We start from the raw sequence: 22,745 nt of genomic DNA, 5'->3' as shown, positions 1-22,745 counted from the left end.
GAGTACGTTTCTGGCGTGAGGTGTTTTATAGTACTTCTCAACGAACTGCGCTGCGCCTCGTGGTGAAGTGCAGCTGGTGCAGTGCCTGTAACCGAGTGGCCTTGACAAGGGGTGTAGGCCTGGCGACGCTCGTTCAGTGTGTCTCAGAGCAGGCAACTCAGGCGTACTCGTATCTGCACAAAGGAATGCACTCATACCACTCATACAGTCCACAAACACTCGATGCGAGTGCCGAGAGCGGGGAAGCCTTGAATCCTCACCACTCGCCAGATCACCAGTGCACTGTTCTCGGGAACCGCATGCGTGCGAATGATGTACTCATGGTGGCTCAATGATTCAGCAATTTTAGACGACCCGATGTAGCACCTCTTGAGTTCAGAACCCAGATTTTGCCCGTTTCACGAGCTGAAACATTGCTCATTTTAGCAGGTCCATTTCGGCTTCAATTTTTATTAGCTAACGGTCAAAAACAGCCTTAGACAGCTAATATGTATGCCTACCTCACCTTTCTCGAATGTTGCATTGCGCTCGTTTCAGTCCCTTCGCTTCGCCTCTAGGACGAAGCGAAGTCGTAATCGTCGCCTCCCGGGCGACCACCACGAGCCTGAGCCACGATGTCTTCACAGCCAGCACTCAACCTCCGTTAAAATACTGTCATCATCACCACAGGCTGTAGTAAACGTTGCGTTAATGTACCGCGAAAACAACTAAGTACTTGCGCGTTTAAACTTATAAGGATGTAATACCAAGGTATCAAACATCATTGATCTATAAGACAACGTACCTTGCGATCCGGTTGGTCTTGGTGACGAGCGCCGCGTATATCATGGCGAAGCTGAGACCGGGCAGCACGCGTGTGATGAAGCATGTGAGTGCGCTGGGCTTGGCCAGCAGGGCGAACGTGGTTCCATGGCAGAGGAACATGCCGATCAGTATGATGTAGGACAGTTCGCGCGTCGAGCTCTTCACCACGGGCGTGTCGTTGTGACGGATGAAGATGATCATGGCAGCCAGCGTGGCCATCAGGCCAAGGATGGCTATGCTCATGGCCGCCAACGACTGGCTGTCAGTCCAGTGGATGTATTCCTCGGGAATACGAACACAACCTGGAGAAAGGTGTGTAGTTTCTAAATGAAAGAGCACTATTCACAGTAGATTACGAGTCTTCGCAGATATACAAAACGCAACCATCATCATCATCATCATAGCCATTATATTTAGACTGTTTATCAGCCTATATTTCGATTCACTATATGATGGGGGCCTCTGGCAATGATCTACAGTTTACCCTATCCTGAGCAAGTCGATTCTTGTGAACTCTTTAATTGTACCTCCCGCCAGATGGGCGACATGAAAATACCGCAATAACAACACTAAATGTGTCAGAGTCATGACTGTTCACTCATCGTCACTCAGCGCCTGAGGCGTGGCCTATAAGAACTCGCCAGACACGTCAAGATACTGTCGATGTCTCGTGGACGGGAACGCGCCGTTGAGCACGAAATACAACAACATCTACGCAGCAGACCCCATTCATACTTCACTAAAAAAAAAGCCATGCATACCAAGCAATCGAATGAATGCTGCCAATGGAGTTTTATATTTGTGTCACCGTTCCTTTAAACGAACGCTGCGCCGTTTATGCACGACATTCTCAGAACAATCTCACTTCGTGCTTTGTATAGTTTGGTGTAATTACTTGCCCTTGCGTGCAAAGTTTCGCTGCCTTAAATTGAAATTACTATTTCTTTTATAGAGCGTTAAAAGCAAAGTGCCTCACCCGTGAGGTTCTCATTAGGCCACCAGCCCCTCTCGCAGTCCAGGCAGGTGTACTCGTCCTTGACGTACTGGTTCTCTTTGCAGGCCACGCAGTTCCAGCAACACTTCATCGTTTCCGAGTGAATACTCTGCAAGAATATAGCCATATAAGTGAAAATTACAGAAAGATGAAGTAGTTGGAGTGTGCATGTGCGCATAAGCGTGCACATACCTCCCCGGGAAAGGGCGGGGGTGAAAGTTCATCACTGCACCCTCCACTTTCAGAATATTAGGCGTTAAAAGCAATACGTCAAAGCACGGGCCAGACTCTACGCCCCCCTTTTTGCCATCCCCGGGGGCCCGCCTGTGTGTGTGTGCATGTGCGTGCATGTGCGTGCGTGCGCGCGCGCGCGCGCGTGTGTTTGTGTGTGTGTGTGTGTGTGTGTGTGTGTGTGTGTGTGTGTGTGTGTGTGTGTGTGTGTGTGTGTGTGTGTGTGTGCGCGTACGCGAACGCATTCTGAACAAGCTAAGCATATGCACCATTATGTCGGATACACTTCACAATTTTAAAGAATCTTAGAAGGAAAAAGAGGTGCTTCCCATAAAGAATACTGCTTCTTTAGAGATATTAAAAGGGGGTTTTAAAGAAGAATAGATGCCATTTTATGTGATGCTTTGCGTTAGTGAAACTTAAAAGACACGCGAACGTAATTGAAGAAAGAGCTGTTTGAAAACGCCAGAAAGTGCAATTAGTAGCAGTCTCGCAATGACGGCCTTGCTGGACGCCAGGGTGGGTCTGCCATTGGTTCACCATCTTTCAAGTACGGCTTGCGACTTAGGTTAACGAGGTTGTTAATGGCGAATTCCGGCGCACAAGAGTGGTCATGGACAAGCACTTTTGACTCGAGATTGCCCCCCCCCCCACGAAAAAAAACACACAAACACGCAAAACTGAACCAGATGGAAGTACTCCGACTAAGTGGCGTTCGTTTTTTTTTCAAAAGGACCTGTTCTCCGAAGCCCTTGAAAAAGACCGTTAAAAGCTCCTGTCCAAGAGTCTGCTGTTCAAGCCGCTACTCGCATGTTCCGTTCATTAAGCTGTGAATTTATGCGTTAAGCATGCCATCTCTGCGATGCTACTTTATACGTCAAGTATAGCGGCGTTTTCAACAAACCTTTTTGCGCTTTTCGACTGTACTTATTTCGAGTCTCTTGGTATTCCCATCAAGCAGTTGAAAGCGCAACTGTCGGGTGTGTAAATGCAGCCTATGCAATTACAACTAGGAGCTGTGATGTGATATGAAAAAAAAAAGAAAATTAAAACGTCATCGGGAGTCAAACCCGCGACCTATGGGTCCAAGGCAAAAGATGCCGAGCACACTGTCCGCTGCGCCGTGATCATTCTTTAGAGCGAAGACTGTTATAAGATCGCAACGCGGGTCACGTGCGGCGCCGTAGTTTTCCGCAGTCACCGCCACCGGTGTCCGTAACTAGAGTTACTGCATATGCCACCTTTACTGTATATTACTGTATATTCTACCTTGTAAGTTACTACATATGCTACCTTTACTGTATATTACTGTATATGCTACCTTGTAAGTTACTGTATATGCTACCTTGTAAGTTACTGCATATGCTACCTTTGCTGTATATTACTGTATATGCTACCTTTACTGTATATGCTACCTAAAGGTAGCATATACAGTAACTCTATCCGTAACCACTATGGCACGAAAAAACCCAGTATATAAAAACACTTAAGGGACACAGTGGAATTCAAATCCGAGTCCCATGCGTGCCAGCTCAGTTTTATATCACTGAGCCACGCAGGTGCCTGGGACTCCCTTGCAAGCTTGCTTTAGGCAGGCTTGATGTCGGGAAAATAATCGCGTTAATATGAGCAATAAAGCGTTTTAAAACAGCAAAGGACCAACCAGGCGTCATACAATGCGAATTGCATAACGAGTGGGGCGTTCAATGTTCCCAGCCATTACAAAAGCTAGTTCTTGATCACTAATTACCTGTGGTGCATATCCGCCTCAGGCCTTATAATTCATCGTCGTCAACTACGGCATGAAAAAATAGCACAAGGTTTCTTGCGAGTGTGTAGCGGATACCACGCTTCTCAGAAGAAGGACGAAGGATTGCATAGTGATTCTCGGGTGGCCCTGCTTATAAAACAAAACCTCTAGTTGTCTTGGAGCGAGAAGCCCTGCGAATGTGTCTGGGACTCCCTACATTTGTGGCTATCAACGTACTGTACCAGGAAGCGCGCCTGTCTACACTACTTCGTCGATTTCGCATTTTGACGGTACAATCATTTTTAAAATTTTATAGCTTACCGGCAAAAAGATCTCAATATGCTTTTATCGCAAACCCAGACGCCTTCTTTCTTGCTCATTGGCCACGGTTTCACACACCTCAGATAATGTTTCTACGAAAGAATCTACAAAGTAAAAATGTGAACATTAGAACATTAGAAATGTAATTGAGAGTAATGACTCGAATTTTCATGTTATAATTGAGTATGATGATATATTCCCCCAAAACGCCAAGTTACAATCTCTCAAACTTTTGAATAACATATTATTAGATTACTTGTAGCATGCAGAAACTAAAAATATAATAGCCACAGATGCTTCAGTAAATAATCAAAAGGCAGGTATAGACATTGCCTCTGAATCGCTTGACTGGTCCTTTTCATTGAGACTGTCTGATTTTACTCCAGTTTTTGAAGTGGAGCTCGTCGCGATTATTTTAGCTCTTCGAAAACTTCTGTCAAATCAAAACAACGCAGTCATAATGACGGATTCTCTTTCAGTTTGTGCAGCTCTGACAGCTTCGCAGAACTCTCGAATTCTAAGGACATTCAAAACATTAGTACCCCCACAGTTGAGACTCCTGAGGTTACTATGGGTTCCGGGACACTGTACATTGAGAATAAATTAATTGGCCAATTCCTTATCACGAACCACACTTGATGGCACATTTTTATCCATACTGCCTGATGTTGAATATATTACAGCAATAAGATATCGAAAATCCGCAATCTCCACTGATACATTAGAAAAACTAACTACATGGACAGAATATAACCACCTCAAGTTTTCATAGCGACCCCACTGGAGCCAGTCCAGAAAGCTTGAAGTTTTAATTACTAAATTTCGATGTCAAGTTCGTGTCCCCCCCCCCCCCTAAACCTGTATCAACAGTGAGCTGGTCAGGCAGTATCACCCCTCTGCGCATTCTGCGGAGAAGTGGAATCACTAAAATATTATTTTTTGTATTGTCGCCGATACACTATCCTTCGTAAAATGTTACTAGTTATTCCATTTCTGAAAATAGGCGTTAGATTGACGGCAGAAACTGCACTAAGCTTTGGTGCCTCAGATTTGGGACATTGCCACAGGGATGCTTTCAATGCCATTAGCGATTATATTCAGGCATCGAAACGTATACCTTTGTGAACTTCATCAAATCATTATTATTTATTACTCGCCCCGAAAAATTCTAAATGGCAAAGTGAAGTGAACGCAGCTGAGTGGTAATCACAACATAAATCTCGAAAGTTCTCAACTTGACTTTTTGATCTTTTTTCGTTTCCTCCCTTTTTATGTGGTTTTCCTTATATTAGTCATATTATGTTACAAATTCATTACACATAGTTAAAATGACCGCTGAAAAACTGCACTACGCTTTCTTGGGCAATCCCCCTGAGTGGGTATGAGCCATAAGTCCAGGGAAACAAACAAACAAACATGAGTGCCATGCTACACAACTAGACTGGTTGTTTTCTGTTAGGCTTCCTGATTACACCCAAATATCTTTGGCCGAGTTCTTGGTTATTATATTAGCAGAACGTTAACTTCGTTTACCTATAACTTCTGTGACTATAGTTACAGATTCATTGCCATTGTTTCAACTGATTCGGATATTCTAAGAATATTTCAATTACTTGTTCCTCATCATTTGCGAAACCTGCGACTAATTTGGGTGCCGCGACACAAAGTAATTGTACTCAATGAAGTGCGGACTCTCTGGCGAAAGCTTCTCTGACAGGTCGAGTTCTCTCTCTCTTTCCTGTTACGGCGTTCGTTGCTCGGCAAGGTTCAGAAAGTATGCATTATCTGTGTTTACTCCAAGTATAGATTGATCAACGGACTTTCTGCACCTACAGTTCTCTTGGAGCAGGAAATGGTGTGCAGCAAGACGAGCTTAAGTTGTAATAACCAGAATGCGTTGTAGAATTCAAAATCTAGATTTTTCACATGTACAGAACCGGTTTGGCAATCTCCAATTTTTCGCTCCTATTGCAACGAGCTCGAAACTATCTAACGCTTTTTGTTGAACTACCGACGTTTTTTTTTTTTTACACAGAAAACGTAGTATAAAAATTATATTGCGGCAACGTGGTCTACCGGTTACGTTTGTTGTTCTATTATCATCCTAGGCCTTCGCACTGGGACACTCGGACAAGAATATTTTCAAAGCTGTCGAAAAACTTTTATGCAACCCGAATAGATTTGTTAGGTGTATCAACTACCAACAATTTCTTTATTCAGCATTCCTAGTCAAAATATCTTCAGTCTCTGGGAGAATCAACAAAATAGTGCAACTTAAGATTACAATTATTCATACTTAACGCTTCACTAGAAAAATTATCTCAAAACTATTTTACCTCGTACTAAACATTAATCTTAAATACAGTATGTATGATCTGCCCAACTCATGGTCGACCACCCAGAGTGGGTAGGTGCCAACGATCGCAGGACCATCATCATGATCATCATTACTACACAAAAAATATGAATATATATGGTGTTGAGGGTACCGAGCAAGCATGCTTGTAGCAGCTACCCAAAGAGTGTTCAGAAAACACTGAAAGACTGAGCTTTCGCCGTGAATGTGCTGCACGTTCCACGCAGGCCTAGTGGTGTTTTCAAGGGTTTAAAGTGTGCGGCCTTGGCTCAGATGCCACTGCGCCGTAGTCAAATGCCTTCAACACTTAAAAACACGTTCTTTTTTTAAATCTGCCATAGTCCTCTCAGCATTTTTGGTAAAGGGCAGTAATGCGTCATGACTGCAGCATCCGCGATGAGTTCCTTCAACGCGTCTTTTTACGTGTCTGTGCAGTTTTAACAACGTCAAACACATCCTCAGGAGGCGATCTTACCCTTAGCGTTGGTGTCACTCACAGCGCACGTTCATACCCCCCAAAAAAACCCCACCTTTCCGAAAGGAATCGTGAGGAAATACGAATGCATTTCTTGTGCCGAGAGAGGGCACTGTTGCCGTCAGACATCCGCCTTCACCAAGTTCTGCCAACGCATTGGGAGGGGCCCAGCCAGCAAATGGTCGAGAGTGAGGAGCGAGCAGACGGGAGAGTGGACGCCAGCGTTCTCGGCTCTGCGTTGGCGTGCCGGCATTTCACAGCGGCGCCTTGAGCTCACACTTTCGGATTTTCGTAAGAGGCGCCTAGCCAACGAACGGTTGAGTCAGACGAGAGTGGACGGGAGAGTAAGGTGCAGGGAGGAAAGAGAACGAACGGCGAGAGAAGGAGTGGTGAAGCACTGCACCCACCCGCTCCTACACTCTCTCACCGAAGATGCTCCGGTTGCTAGGAGCGAGAATAAGCGCGCGCACCCGCAGCTGTTGCTATGGGAGAGGGAGTGAGAGCGGAGAGATAACTCCTGCTGGCGCGCGGCCGCCGCACGGATACCGCCGCCGGATGCTTGACATAGCCCGACTAAGAAATGCATTCGCCTTTAGAACTCGCGTGGCCATAGCTCAGTAAACGTATGCAGCAGACTGGGGTGCCCCTTCTGTCCCCCACCGTCACGCACTTACAGACACTTGCGCCAGCTACCAGCGTATATTCTCTAGTGTGCTACTATGGAATCATATGATATCAGGCTTTGCGATGCAGTGGCGTACCTTGACTTTTCCCTTTTCGCAGGGCAGCGAGCAAATGGAGATTGGCGGCGCCGTGCGTTGTGCTCGGTGCCACTGCACGTCTCGGGTCATTGTGAGCTCGCCGTTGACCCACGAACCAACCTGTACATAGTCGTAGTGGTGCTCACCCAGTTGTTGGTAGTTCATTAGGTCATACCTGCATTATCGAACACGAAACATGAATCAGTCAGATACATTATGGGCAGTACAGCGCACAAACTCACCGGACGAAAAGACACAAACACACGAAAGTTTCTAAGATTCCAAGCTTTCTCTCTTACTATTTCGTTCAATGAATGACAGTGATGTAGACACAAGGAGAGGTTCTAGATCAAGTTTGTTTGCATTGGCCTATAGTACTACGTGATTTTTATGACTCGTAAGAACACACCTCGATTGAGCGAGTCAGTGAGTGGGTGAGTGAGTGAGTGAGTGAGTGAGGGGAAACTTCATTGAATAGGTCCGGCGATTTTGCGCTGGGTGGGCCCACAAGCACGCCGGCCTAGGTGACTGCCTCAAAGCGCAAAAATTTTTAGGACAATTAATTCACTAAATTTCTGGCAACGAAACCTGATGTGATTGAGATCGCCAAAAAAAAGGTGCCTTGTGTGAAAAGTAGTACTCATTTCAAACATGACGCGGAGGAAGAACACGAAATATATTAAGTTAACCACGTCATGAAGACGAAGTCTGCCGTGAGAAACGCTTGAAATGCTCTGCTGAGCAGCTGCTGCATTGGGTAGTCGCGTTGCCATGCGGCAGGCATTTACTATGCGAAGCGAATAGCACAGGACAGTGAAATGCTCGTCGACTTGAAATCAGCACTAAAGTATACAGCTGGCGTCATTTTGCAACGAAAAAGCACAAAAATAGCTGCAATATCTCTCGAAGCACGCACGCGAAACCCACCACCAGCTGTGGCTCTGGCTCCAGGCGAGGCGTCGACGACGGAGGCAGAGAAACTCCAGAGCAGGCGGCCGTTTTGTTTTCCCAGCCTAGCAGAAATCATTGGCAGTGCGGAGTTCTTTTCCGCGAACCATCTGTTTCGACGGTGCACCGCAGTAAAGAAGCCATGCGAAATATTTCGCTAAAGTATAATTGACTCGCACCCGATTCTCCGAACGCGCCTCCACGAAAAGAAATTCGCGACATTCGGTTCATCCGTGCTGTCACTTTCACTTTCGCTTAAAGAAAAAAACAATGAATCACACGTGGCTCGTCCGGGGATGCTTTCCGGCTAACAATAACTGCGAGTTAGTGGGAAAACATCGCTTCCAGCTTGCACGAGTAACAGCGCGTTCGCTAGCGACAAACGATGAAGCTAGTATAAGAGGCAGGGGTACCTTTCAAAAGCGTTAGGTAAAGTTAGTGCAGTTTATGAAGCGTGAAATATCCTTGTACACGCAAACATCTCAAGCGTCTAGAAAAAAAAAAAACAAAGCGCAACGTCGACTTCCACATCCACTAGAAATTAATGCGCTGTATCAGCCGAAGGTAAAGCTTGTCAGCGAATTCTGCAGTTTATTGCACAAGCTAATGAGCCGCACGATAACACTCGCATGAAGAGACCTTTCTTACGCCATTTTATTAACCCCGAAGCTTCGGGGTATTAGCTATAGGTTTGCAATTACATTCCTAGAAGGCTTAGGTAACACAACCCTTTCGTGACGGTTGCCGCCAATGGCATGACGTACTTCTTTAAACAGCAAGATAACGCGTGCTGTTTAAATGCTCCCTGATAAACGATAATGCTCCCTGGCGTAGTTTGCTAATTCAAATAGGCGAGGCAAGGCAACAGATAGGTTGGAGGCTGGAAGTTCAACCTAATAGAGCCTGGTTGAAGGCCCTCCGATGAGAGAATGGGCAATCGGATTGATATGTGGGGTGGAACGTCCCAAGACCACCATATTATTATGAGTGACGCCGTAGTGGAGGGCTCCGGAAATTTCGACCATCTGGGATTCTTTAACGTGCACCCAAATCTGAGCACATGAACTCACGGCATTATCGCCTCCATCGAGTGCAGCCGCCACAGCCGCGACTCGATCCCGCGACCTGCGGGTCAGCAGCCTAGTGCCTTGTATAACCCAAGTGATGTCCGGTGACGTTATAACTTCTCTCGAATCGATCCACGACCGTCTCATAAGCCAACCGATAAGCGGGTGATTTTACGAGGGGGTGTGGCATGTTGCGCCTGGACGTAAGAAGCTGTGCAGAAAACGGCGGAATTATTATCGCAAACACGCTCAACGGTACCCAGCACTTCACTGTTACGACAGAAAAGGGGAAAAAGAAAGGCGGAATTAGCACTAAGCCACGCAAGGCTTGAAACAGTGACACTGGACGAATGTTTAGGTTTTTTGTGTGTATGCCTTCGTTAGGTGATGCAGGTTCTAGGTTTATTCTAAGTTATTGCTAGGTTTCATCTAGGTGATGTATAGTTGTTTATAAGATGATTCTCAGTGCAGAGAGGTTCGAGTTACGCCACACACAGTCACAGACACGACATAGATGTCCAAACTTCAGAGACGTAAAGTCGCGTTGAAACCGAGCGTTCGCACCTGTCATAGATCTACGGACACGTCATCGTTATGGTAGCCTTTCCATCGCATCGGTGTCTTCGAAGCCACCGTTACCTTTACCGCTCCCTGCTATTCTCTTGTTTGACGCATAGCGCTTCCTATAAATACACTAGAGGGAACTCTGGCACTAGTGTCTATGGGAGCTGCAAGGCATGGCGGTTCAGTGAGCATGGGAATGATGGGTAGTTCACGTATTTGTCTAATTTCCGTACTTTGGGCTACGGTTTGCATTGCGTGGCTTAAAAGCTGCTTCGTCGCGAAACAAAAATCCGCAAATGTTCAGCAGTCGCACTTCACCACCTTGACCTTTGAGGCTCGCCAATTCAAATCGGGTCGCGAAGGTAAAAACGGTTTCTTCTTTTATTCGAAACGAAACGAAAACACTGAAATAAACGAAGCCACAATTGCGTTTGATGCCCGCAAGCACGAAGACTAGGCAAATCTATGTACTACCCCTCCTTCCCATGGTCGCTGAAGAATCGCAGCGCCAGAGCCCCCTCTAGCTATTTTTAGAAGACTCTATAGTTTGACGTACTCGTGGTCTTCGGCTCACCGCAGCTTCGCAGTCATTTGTCGGGCCAAAAGTTGCCTACTTTATTTATAGTGGACCAGTGGTTAGCAATGTGTCACTGCATTTACCTAATTTCTGAGGCACATACCGCTATGGTGACGATCATATAGTTTTCTTGTAGGCCGCTCAAGGGGACATACCTGTTAAGACGATGATAGTTTACTGCGATCGACTCCAAACGAACGATTTGAAAAAAAAAAACAGCTCAGAGGTTAAAACTGAGTGCGTTGAATTTCCTGTCACGAACAGCTCGCAAAGTCTGCCCTGTGTTCCGTACCGCTTTCTGATAGTGGTTCTCAATATACCTCGAAGAACTTGCAGGACTTGCAGCGTCATCGTCACCTATGACAATGAACGGAAATGCAGGTGCTGCACGAACAAGCAGGATGACGGAAGCATCATCTTACAGACTACTCGTGTTCCTGTTAAAGTCGGTATACACTCATCACTCCTGATTGATTGATTGATTGATTGATTGATTTATATGCGGGGTTTAACGTCCAAAAAACACCGTATGATTATGAGAGACGCCGTAGTGGAGGGCTCCGGAAATTTTGACCACCTGGGGTTCTTTAACGTGCACCCAAATCTGAGTACACGGGCCTAGAGCATTTCCGCGCCCATCGGAAATGCAGCCGCCGCAACCGGGATTCGATCCCGCGACCTGCGGGTCAGCAGCCGAGTACCTTAGCCACTAAATCACCGTGGCGGGGCCACTTATCACTCCTGTACGCCACTTGATCGTGTATCGCGTTGATCCAGCAACCCACCTGTCTCGGTGACCAGGTACATATGGTCCCCGCGCAAGTGATTTCCGATAGTGGCAGCGTCCTTACGACGAGAAAGTTGTCAAAAACGACGTCGCTTTCAAGTTTTAGTGTACTATAAAGAATATTTCAGGTGGTCAAAATCGATCCGAAACCCTTCATTCCGGCGTATTCGACAGCGCTGTCATTTAGGTCGTTAGGCCACCCCAACATTCTTTGACTGAGTCATCACCTTTTATTAGGTGACTACGAGTGGCAAATCCTTTATTTTAGCCGAGGTCATTAGAAACGACGGCGATACCGTATACGACGTTAGCATACGACACAGTAGCTCAGTTTTATAAATTGCCGAAAGCGAGCACTGCACGCGAACGGAAAGACCGAAGAGCTACAGTTACGTCGCTTGTTGTCACGAAGGCAAATCCATGCACCGCATAGCAAAGGGGTAGAAATAGTTTGTGAGGCTGAGCAGCTCCTGTGCATGGGCGGTGGGGCTTTTAAAAGGGAAAAATGGAGAAGTGCGGCAAACTAACGGTCGGTCGGTCGGTCGGTCGGTTGGTCGGTCTTGGTAAGCTATAGAGCTGTTGCTGCCATATGCAGTTCTCTTATGTTTGAATAACATCAACTTATCGTTTCGCGTAGCGGTTTTTTTTTTATCGTAAAAAAGTCAACATAAGGGCAGTTAGACTTACTAGCGGTCTTTGTAATTCCTCTGTACCTGCAGCAAACGCACAAAACTCATCAACGAAGCTCAAAAAATAAGATCAACGTAAACCCTCGCTTTGTCTATGCCATGGCAATCCTTTTTCAGAGCATATGATGATGATGATGATGATGATGATGTTGATGATGGCCTTGTATTGATGGTGCTCGCTCACAAAGAGGTATGGGCAAAGGACCAGGCGGCAGGAAGCCTTAAACAGAAGTTCCGTGGCGCTAAACCAAACTGGGAATTCGTTACAACGCCATTAAACCTTGTTTCTAATCTTATTTTTCTTTTTGTGTGTGCGAGCGCGAACCCTCTTTTCACTCAAGTATTGCAATACCAGTTAGACAACCAATCTGTCCCTTGCACACGCAAAAGAATAAAGGAGGTACTGAGGGGAACCATAATTGCAATTGCCGCAAAAAGGTACATTTGCTGACTCCATCTTGAAAACGGAATAGATACAGTTAAGGAAGAAGAAAAAAATTGGCCCCATATCTGCTCATTTCACTGCAAATGTCGTCAAAAGTCTTGCGTGTAGAGAGAGTGAACAAAACGTCTATTTGATGTACTGCGGAAGCGAAATTGATGAATTATATTCTGGAAACGCTGCGTTAGAGAGTCTCGATCCGTGCAGCGAAGGCGAACGAGCGCATCGAGGCACGTTAGACACGAGCGCTATCTGGCAGTTATCTTCGAAAACGAAGGAAGGCCTGCGCGCCCGCGGAGAAAGATGCGTGCCTGTCTCCGAGGCGCTAAGGTCTAAGACGCAAAGCGACGGGCAGGTGCCACCACAGTGTTGTATTAGCAAAGCGCTGGAAACACACGACTTTTTGAGCATCACGTTGCACTGTCAGCGCAGCGTGATTAACGCTACGGTCTTTAGAATTACTTATGTGTGCCTTCTCTAGTATGAAGGACCACATAATAAATATTGACGTGTTGTTATGGTACCTCAGATAGGCGCAGTTATTGTTTTTTATTTAAAATCGCACAAGTATGAACTCTGAAACTTAAGCAATAATGGTGGGTGCTGTGGATAGGGTTACCCGTTTGGGGTGTTGCTTGGTGCCGTTTGGAGTATCGTTACGGCGGACAAGCAAACAAAGGTTTGCTTGTCCGCCGACAGACAGACAGACAGACAGACAGACAGACAGACAGACAGACAGACAGACAGACAGAAGACAGACAGACAGACAGACAGACAGACAGACAGACAGACAGAACAAAATTTTTGCGTCGCATTACCCCAAGAAAGACTATCGTCTTTAAAAGTCACATATTTGCCACAAAGGCATTGCAATGAACGCGATAGCAACAATTTGGAAGGTCAAGCGCAAAATGACAATCATATCTAAACGTGCCCCTCGCTTTTTACGCACAAAATGATGCACGAAACGTACTCACAATACAGATAAACGCGAATAAGCATCTCAGTTGTTACTTCGCAATGTCTGAAAAGCGTGCCCTTTTCGCGAACGGAGGCTGTGCAACTACTGCAGTGACATTTGAGCGCCCCGTAACTACAACAGAATTGTTCCAGTGCAAGCCCAACGCCAGCCAATACGTATGATCCTCCCCACCGGGAGATAAGGGCGAGAGAAAGATCGTCCGCTCCCCTCTTCTCCACGGGCCAAAGTACGCGTGAGAGATGACAGCCACCGCGCGCTCATTACGCCATCTTGCTGATAATGCCGAAAACACGATAGTTCCCCCGAGATGCCCGCCAACAGCGGTAAGTGGTAAATATAAATAGCTTGCCGTTTGAACGTTCAAAGAGGTACACTTTGGTGGCTAGGTTGTTAACGCCTCACATCCTCGGCGTGAAAGTCCCACGTTCGTTTCCACGCGCCAGGGTCTTTTTTGTATTTTTTTTCTTTTTTGAGTTTTCATATATATAGATACGTATACATATACGGTGCGGGACGCCCACGCCTACGCCGGCGGTAAATTACGAAATCCAGCCGAGAGTGTGCATATAATGGCTATAGCAATAATAATCAAAGTGGAATGAAAGAAGTGAACATTTCAGTGAGACGGGAGGGGATTGGTTCAAGTAGCTTGTTTTTCTGCTACGCACAAGCAATGAAAGCAACAGGCTTTGCTTGCTGTGTTTAGCCACGGCGTAATGATTACGAGCTAAATTGAAAGAAGTTGAGGGTTTAAATCACAACAATAAAAAGGGTACTTTTTCGTCCACTTTAATTGCTTTAAATTTAGGTCGTAGTCATTACAGTACAGTTGAACACGACAAAATTATCCCGTATGCTTTGCTTGACATAAATGCCAGTTGTTTTCACTGATTGTGCCGAACTAATGTGACAAATAAACACAGCCAAAAGCAGCGCATGAAAACGATAACAATGTTGTGTACAGAAACGGGATGCCATGGAAGTTTTGTGAAGAAAATTTAGACAGCCACAATTAGCCTGCTGGCGTAAAGAAGCATACGCACTCTCACGCTTCAGTTAAGATGTTGTCTCTCACAAAATAAAAGGTGAAGTATGTACGTCACTTCACGTTCGCTCTCTCTAATGCATCAAGTGTGTCATCATTTACCTGAACATTAAGACAAGCGATGCTAAGGGGGAAGGGGGGGAAGGGACCAGGCACGGCAAAGTGCCTGGTCCCTTCACACAAGCACCACAGTGACATGTGCGCAAAGCGTGAATGGGCGGCACCGATGAGCCACGCCGGGAAAAAAATAATTAGTGGGTGGAGGGAAGCTTGGCTGCGTGTGTTTTTCGGCGTTGTCTAGGTTCGGGAAATGGCGCGTCTGGAAGTAACGACCCGGTGCCGTAATTAGTCACGGATAACGGACAAGTGAAGAATGCGCTTGACACTCGGCAAGGCGAACCGCCATTCCAGCTAACTCTTCGAGAACGTCTTTCTTTTCGTCTTTCCAGGAAGCCGTAGCTTCAGATTAGCTTGCTGCTTTGCTCGGTCTGCTTGAACACTTCTGTGCCAGTGAGATGAGTCTCGTTACACCACTCTCGGCCTCGGCGTAAAGGCTGCACCATCTTGTCTACAGGAACTACAGGCGCACGTCAGGTCTAGAGCTATTATGGGCTCTCCCGGAATCTGGTAGGCGCTGCTCCGATAATAGAATAACCTGCACTCGCGCCATCTCTCTCTCTCAATCTGTCCCTCCTCCCCACTGCTCTTTGAGCCAGAAGATTTGATTGGTATGTGAGGTTTAAAGTCCCAAAACCATCATGTGATCATGAGAGACGCCGTAGTGCACGGCTCCGGAAATTCCGACAACCTGGGGTTCTTTAACGTTCACGCAAATCTGAGCACACGGGCCTACAGCATTTTCGCCTCCATTAAAAATGCAGCCGCCGATGCCAGGATTCGATCCCGGAAGCCGCGGGTCAGCAGTGGAGTACCTCAGACACTAGACCACCGCGGTGGGCTCTTTGCGCCAGAAGGGCGACCTTAGTGTGTGGAGGAAAATCTCGGCTGTGGCAGTCGCATTTCGACATGGGCGAAATGCTAGAGGTCCGTGTGTTGCGCGATTTCACACCGGATAACCGATATTTCAGGAACCCTTCACTACAGCATGCCTTATTTACATTCGTATCGTAGATTCGTCATGCAAACCCTTACACTTGCCGCCCCCTTTTCTCTCTGCACTGGTAGGGTAGCAAATGAGAGCTTAGTTTACCTCTCTGCCTCTCATTACCTTTTCTTTATCTTCTTTTCTCTCTCTCTCTCTCTGGCTATAAACATGTATATATAGATTGTGCGTACGCACGACGTCAGATCTGGGGTTATATGTTTTTTCTTTACTTCCAGGCCCTGAACCACTGACCGTGCAGGGACGTCAGGCCGCGGCATGTTACATTTCGTTCATTCATGACCTTATTCGGCAAGCGAACTGTATGTAACATAAACTGAGATAACGTGCGGCGTATCAGTTGGCTGCATATTGCACTGCTTCCACGAACATCAGCTAAATGTGGCAGAATATGATGGAAAACCTGACAGTGACACCACCATCGTTTTGGCAGCAAGAGCTCAACAGCACGAAAACTGTTTCGCTTTCTCGAGCAGCCATATGCCCCCTTTTCGCCGAGTTATGACCGAACGGATCCCTTACACCAGAGCTGAGACATGCCAGAGTGGAGTCACGCCAGAGCGGTATTAGCTGCTATCATTACCTCTTTTAACATTTCAATTAGTTCCTATGACATTCATTGCTTTGCCGTAGCGGCCAAACAAAGCTTTTTTTTTCTTTTACAGCCTGCTTGGCATATTTCTAAGAAGCGATTGATATGACACTTCAAGGATTCGCTCACCGTCCTGGGGGGTCTCCGTTCTCGTGGAAGAAAACCGTCTCGTTGTTCCACGCGAATGTGGCGTTCATCAGGTACTGCAAGAAGACGGAGCCGTTGACGGGCACCATGGCGGGGCACACGCCGGACGTGTTGGGACAGAGGTCGCGTTGCATGTTGTGTAGGCCATACGCCATGGTGTATATGGACTTTTTCACAAACTCCACTTTGGTGTCCTGCTTGTGGCCCTCTCTTAGGTCTTCCTTGCCTAGACACGAACAGAGGATTACGATGAGAGTTGAGCCGCAACATAAGTTTTGATTAACTTGTAAGCGATAACGAAAATGTATCCTCCACGTATGCTACCTCCGTTGTCCCGGTGTTGTTTGTTTCCGTCCAAAGTAAGAGTTGTAGAGTAGAAAATAACGTTACAAGTTCGTGCGATGCCTACATTTCACATATGACAAGTCAACCATGTGTATTCACGTAATGCTGTTGGCTGCTGTATTTGCTGAATTAACACCAACCAAGTGGACTAATGTTGATTTGCTTTGGCTATAAAAGCAAGTGAAGATAACTAGTGATAATTTGGAATAGCTGTGAAGCATTCCAACGGCATTCACCATTAAATCAGCGCTGTCTTTTTTACTGTTAAGAAATAACAAAATGTTGTGTAGTATGTTCCACCACATAGAGAGAGCAGCCGACGCTTTCTTCTATTATCTACACTAGCTTCTATTGTGTAAAAAAAAAACAAATTGAGGATTGCGGTTGCAGCGGGCATTCAGAAGCAATAAGAACTTCCGAGCTGCGTGGATATTGTTTCAGGTATAGACATCTGAGATGCATCTTGTCTTCAAAGTGAATGTAGTAAGGCAGGTGAACAGTGTCGTCCGGAAAATGCTATAGAATTTCCCGTACGTCTTCGAGTTAGAATGAATGTGACCTTTATCAGCCGCTTAGCCGCTTTCGGCGGTGAGGCGGGGAATGGTCAAGGATGGTGAGCAATTTCATGTCAAACATTCAACAGTCCAGAGTCAAAAGTTCTTAAATTACTCTAAAGAAGCCACTTCGCCTGCAGTATATTGCATGAGCTCTCTATCGTGATCGGAAGATATTTAATTCTAAAGGTCAAGTGAACTTACTGCGATTGTTATGGGTGGTGTGTATGCATAGTTGCCCATAACTTTGTAACAAATATTAAGGCAACTTCCCTCTAGTGGCGCCAAGTCTGAATGAAGGGCAGAGCTGGGCAGCCTTGTTTGTTTCTCTCCGCTTTTCTTTTCCTTCTGCCTCACTTTTTAGATGCGAAGCATCTCTTGCTCGGGCATATGTACCGTGGCGTCGGCGGTGTCCATGCTCACTCTACCCATGCGCAACTCTCCTCCTTAACTCCCTGCAACATCTGCGCGACACTCTCTCCACTTCTCTTCTACCCCCTGCTTGCGTTCGCTCCCCCTCTCTCTCCTCAGGGCATCCCTCCAATATATATATATATATATATATATATATATATATATATATATATATATATATATATATATATATATATATATATATATATATATATATATATATATATGTATATATATATATATATATATATATATATATATATATATATATATATATATATATATATATATATATATATATATATATATATATATATGAGATCTAACAGACAATAATGCCAAGTAATGTATAGGGGAAGTTATCAGAACCAATGTAATGTAAAAAAGAAGAAAGAAAAGTGGGTGAAAAAATAACTTGCCGTGAGCAGGAATTGGCAAGTTATTTTTTCACCCACTTTTCTTTCTTTTTATTTACATTACATTGGTTCTAATATTATCCCTTATACCCTATACATTCCTTGGCTTTCTTGTCTGTTAGATCTCATTATTATTGTGTCAAAACACGGAAAAACGAGCCCTTGGGTATACGCTTCTTTCCCTTATTCATTAAAGAGGGTCTCGTACTGGCAGACTTGGTGCCGTTAGGTTGTATACGAGGGACTATTGGTCAGCTGCCCGCTCGTAATATATTCACGTGCTACGTGACGCCACACAGGCTCATAAAAGGGTGTTCCACACTCGCCGCTATGGGTACAGATGGCGCTGACTGACACTCCCACGTTTAAATTAACATATAAATCCAATAAAGTGGCTGGGGGGACGGCCGCCATGATAGCTCAGTGGTTAGGGCATCGAATGCCTTATTCGAAGGTCGTAGGTTCGATTCCTGCTCACGGAAAGTTATTTTTTACCCACTTTTCTTTCTTCTTATATACATTACATTGGTTCTAATACCTTCCCCTATACATTCATTGGCATTATTGTCTGTTAGATCTCAATATTATTGTGTCAAAACACGGAAAAACGAGCCCTTAAATATACACTTCTTTCCCATTATATATATATAAAATGTTTGTCATGTCCCTCTATTGCTCACCCGTGCACGTTCGATTGTAGCGTGCCGAGCCCGGACCGACACCCAGTGAGCAGTTGAATCGTCCTTCCCAGAACTCCTTGAACCAAGGGTTCCGCGTGTTGGTGAAAGGGTTCAGGCCGAAGTAGTAGTGATCAAAGGCGTGGTCGTAGTTGGCGTGAAATCGGATCGAGAGGCTCCCGACGGACGCCTTCTCCTGGTTCTTGACCACGTCCTGGCGGTCAGACCAGCCATCGCTGCAGAAGGACATTAATGGAGCAGAGACAGCAAATAAGCAGGTAATGTGGCAAATAGTTCTAGTTGGAACATACTCATGATGGTCAACGCAACAAAAGGACACAGAAAACTATGAAATACACGCCACAGGCGTGTACTTGTGCACTTCTCTACACACCACAAGCATGTACACAAGCGTGTGCCTGGGATTGTGTTTTCTTTTTTCGTGCGCTGACTGTCATGGGAAATCAACACGAGTCAGATGACGTTCAACGGACCATCAAAAGGGCAGCAGCGCCAAGGTAAAGCAAACTTATAAAGGCGTATACACCTCACCAAAAGCGAAATGTGAACGTCAGTGGCGTCGGCGCCAACACGAGTGATGCAAGAAACAGCCATGTGGTAACGTCACCCTATAACGTTATCACCACGTCACAAGTCGTCAAATTTTGTGACGTAATGATGCCGTCACCTGAAGAGTGAACATCTTATCACATGAATAGACGACATAGTCGCTTGTGTAAACGAGAAGCGATGCCTGGGGCACTACAAAACAAATCAACGACGAAGAATAAGAATTTGTCTTTTGCCTACGAGTTGACTTGGGAAAATACATAACAGAACGTGTGATAATTTAGCAACCGTGGATCTCTTTATCTAGCATAAAATGTCTTGAAGGCATTCATATTCAGCTTTACGGTAATACAAACAAATAATCAACACGCAAAACCAATGTGTATTGTTCGCGTATCACACACAACCGAAAAACTTCTTGCTATATGCGCGTTGTAGAAGGCTGTCACAGTCAAAATATAGCAACTTTCTTTACGCCTCTCTTTATCGTTCTTGAAGTGCAATGATACCAACTACGCCAACTACGCAATCATGCTCTGCCTTTCGCGCGTTATTTATCACTCTTTCCATCGCTGGCTTGCTTAATATAACGCCATGATATAAGAAAGCCTTATCTCATTTTATTCATACATATCTAAAGATGTCATCTGGTTGATCCGTTAGCGAAACGTAAAAGAAGGAAAGCATCTAGCCATTGATCCATCTGCTAGGTTTCGAAATTTCCAAAAGCAAAGCATCGTAGCACATGATTCGCGAGACAGTGCATACCAAATCAAGCGCTAGACGCATTAGGGTAACTAAATAACTACCTGACTGGAATGGATGAACGCTCGGGTATTGCGTAAATAAAAAGGACGTGAGAATGGCCGTCTGCTCCGGTCATAACTTATGAGCAGCCGACACGTGTGCAGGAGTCCTTCCGCTGTCGTGAATTCTTTATAGAGAAAGGCTGCCCTTCCAACCTTGTGCGTTGGCTTGCTTTTTTTTTTGTTGACCATCGCTTCCGCGAACATTCCGAGCTGTCCAGTAATGTGACGATCACGCACGCTCGAGGCACATTTTCTGTGCACAGCTGTGGCCAGCGGCGACAGCACGCAGGGTATACAAATTGCAACTTTACTGTTCATTCATCCCTACAGCGACCATGCATGAAGATTCGAAGCACGCAACAGGAAACACCTGTAGCGTGGCGCGGTTACGGAGCAGAAACGAGTGAGAAACGATGAGCACGTGACCTGACATGACGCAGATCTTCGCTGCACAACACAGATGATGATGGATGAATAAGATTTGAGGTTGTGAGGGACCAAGAATATTACCACCATACTCCGCTGTACTGCTATATAGTCATATATATTATAGTAATTTGATACCTTATGACTTCGTTTTACATGCGCTTGCAAAATAATTGAATGACAAACGCAAAGATGATCGCGATGTCGAAGAAGAAACTAATAGAGACCTCAAGGAAACAAACTAAAGAACGAATGTAATGTAGGGTAGAGTTCGTTGTTGTCGGTGTTGGCAGCTAGGAAAGTATTGGGAGGGGGTTGTAGGTGGGCATCGAAGGAAGGGTGTAAGTAATATCGTGTCAGCAAGGGAAGTACGTGAGACTCAGTGAGCTCAGACGAGGAGGAGTTCCCGGAAATATTGTCCTATATGGCACATATTGAAAATATTCTACTACTCTGCACGCACGCACGCATGCACGCACACACACACACACACGCACACACACGCACACACTCGCTCTCTCACCCTTATCTCAGCTTTTCGACCAAACAAACATGCTCCGAGGGCACATGCGAAGCTTGGTCAGGAGGACTCGAGGACGGCTGCACTCGCGGAAACCGGCGAGGCTACACAGTAAGGCTGGCTATCGATTTATTTGCGTTTCGTTGGTTTGTGTGTACGGACGCTGACGTCTCAGCGCCGAAGAAGAATTCAGTCGCGAAGTCTGTCGATAGGAATGCGAGAGATCGAGGCTTTTCAATTTAAAGAAAGAATCGAAGATCACACGTCGCAGACGCACGAAGCATGTGTCAGGGAGGATGTAATGAAAAAGAAATAAAAACAAAAATATATCAGAAAATAGACGAGATCTTTTCTGCAGCAGTAGGTTTAGGTAAATGGAACCTATACTCTATAATTTATAGCCATGTTCCTTGGCAAAAAGAGATGCAAACGTCAACTCCCTGTCTCTATCTCCTCCACCATCCCAGGCTCTAGAAAGTCAGCATGTTTCAATAAATTTCCTGAGTGAATATATATATATATATATATATATATATATATATATATATATATATATATATATATATATATATATATATCCCTAGGGAGCGTATTCTATACCAGCTCCATATATATTGCGCTTTTCTCTTTCCTTGTTTTTTTTTTGTTTCTTCTTTCATGTTGCCAGATGCCTTGCTTCGGAGGCATGCATTGTTCGTTGAGGAGCCGAGAGTTTCTTCAGTTTCAAAAAAAAATCGCTTCAAAACACGACACACGCTTTACGACTAGTGAGAACGCGTAGTAATGACGTGCAATTCTTGTTAACTTTTTTTTCCCGAAGATAAGCCCAGCTGCTTTCCACAAGCGGTAAATCACAGCGTCTTCTTATCTGCTTTGTAACTTGCTATCCTATGGGTTGCGTTTTCTGACTCGGGGACTGGGGAAGGGGGGATCATTAACGCGACAGTTGGTACCAGCTTACCGGTAACTGCTTTTGCGCAACGGTAGAAAACGATAGCTGTGGAAGCCGTAAAAGGCTCTCCGAAAAACGTTTCTATTTTGCGATTTGTTTACGCTGAGACAGATGGTGGCGCACGTTAAAGCACAACGACTTTCAAAACTCCAGTTTGGCCACCCATCCGTATTCGTCCGAAAGATTCATTACTGGAAGGACAGAGTGGATCATTATCAAAGCTTTCATCACGAACAGCTCAAACTGGGAAAACTTTAAAGGGCATGACGGGTCGCAACACATCCTCTATGACTGGCCTTGCCTTAGTTGCGAAAGTATCAGACTCTGACATCAGCTTTGGCAACGCAGCAAGGTGGGCATTGTGGTGCTAGCTATATTCTTGGCCCCACACATGGCCTCACAACACG

At 45.5% G+C, this 22,745-nt stretch overlaps 1 protein-coding gene across 1 annotated transcript in view; it reads right to left on the bottom strand.

The window, feature by feature from the left end:
* The window catches only part of LOC142786645 (metabotropic glutamate receptor 5-like), a 128,786-nt gene that overhangs the window by 12,907 nt on the left and 93,134 nt on the right, over positions 1 to 22,745 (bottom strand). The window contains exons 6-10 of the mRNA XM_075884277.1: positions 19,065 to 19,297; positions 16,638 to 16,881; positions 7,693 to 7,867; positions 1,781 to 1,907; positions 785 to 1,106 (exon numbers count right to left, since the gene is read on the bottom strand). Coding sequence (XP_075740392.1) covers positions 785 to 1,106; positions 1,781 to 1,907; positions 7,693 to 7,867; positions 16,638 to 16,881; positions 19,065 to 19,297 — 1,101 coding nt within the window. The remainder of the gene's footprint in view (positions 1 to 784; positions 1,107 to 1,780; positions 1,908 to 7,692; positions 7,868 to 16,637; positions 16,882 to 19,064; positions 19,298 to 22,745) is intronic.

This window comes from Rhipicephalus microplus, unplaced genomic scaffold, assembly GCF_043290135.1.
Source record: "Rhipicephalus microplus isolate Deutch F79 unplaced genomic scaffold, USDA_Rmic scaffold_27, whole genome shotgun sequence".
NCBI lineage: Eukaryota > Metazoa > Arthropoda > Arachnida > Ixodida > Ixodidae > Rhipicephalus > Rhipicephalus microplus.
Note: the sequence above shows the minus strand (reverse complement) of the source record. Positions and strands in the feature narration are given on the sequence as shown.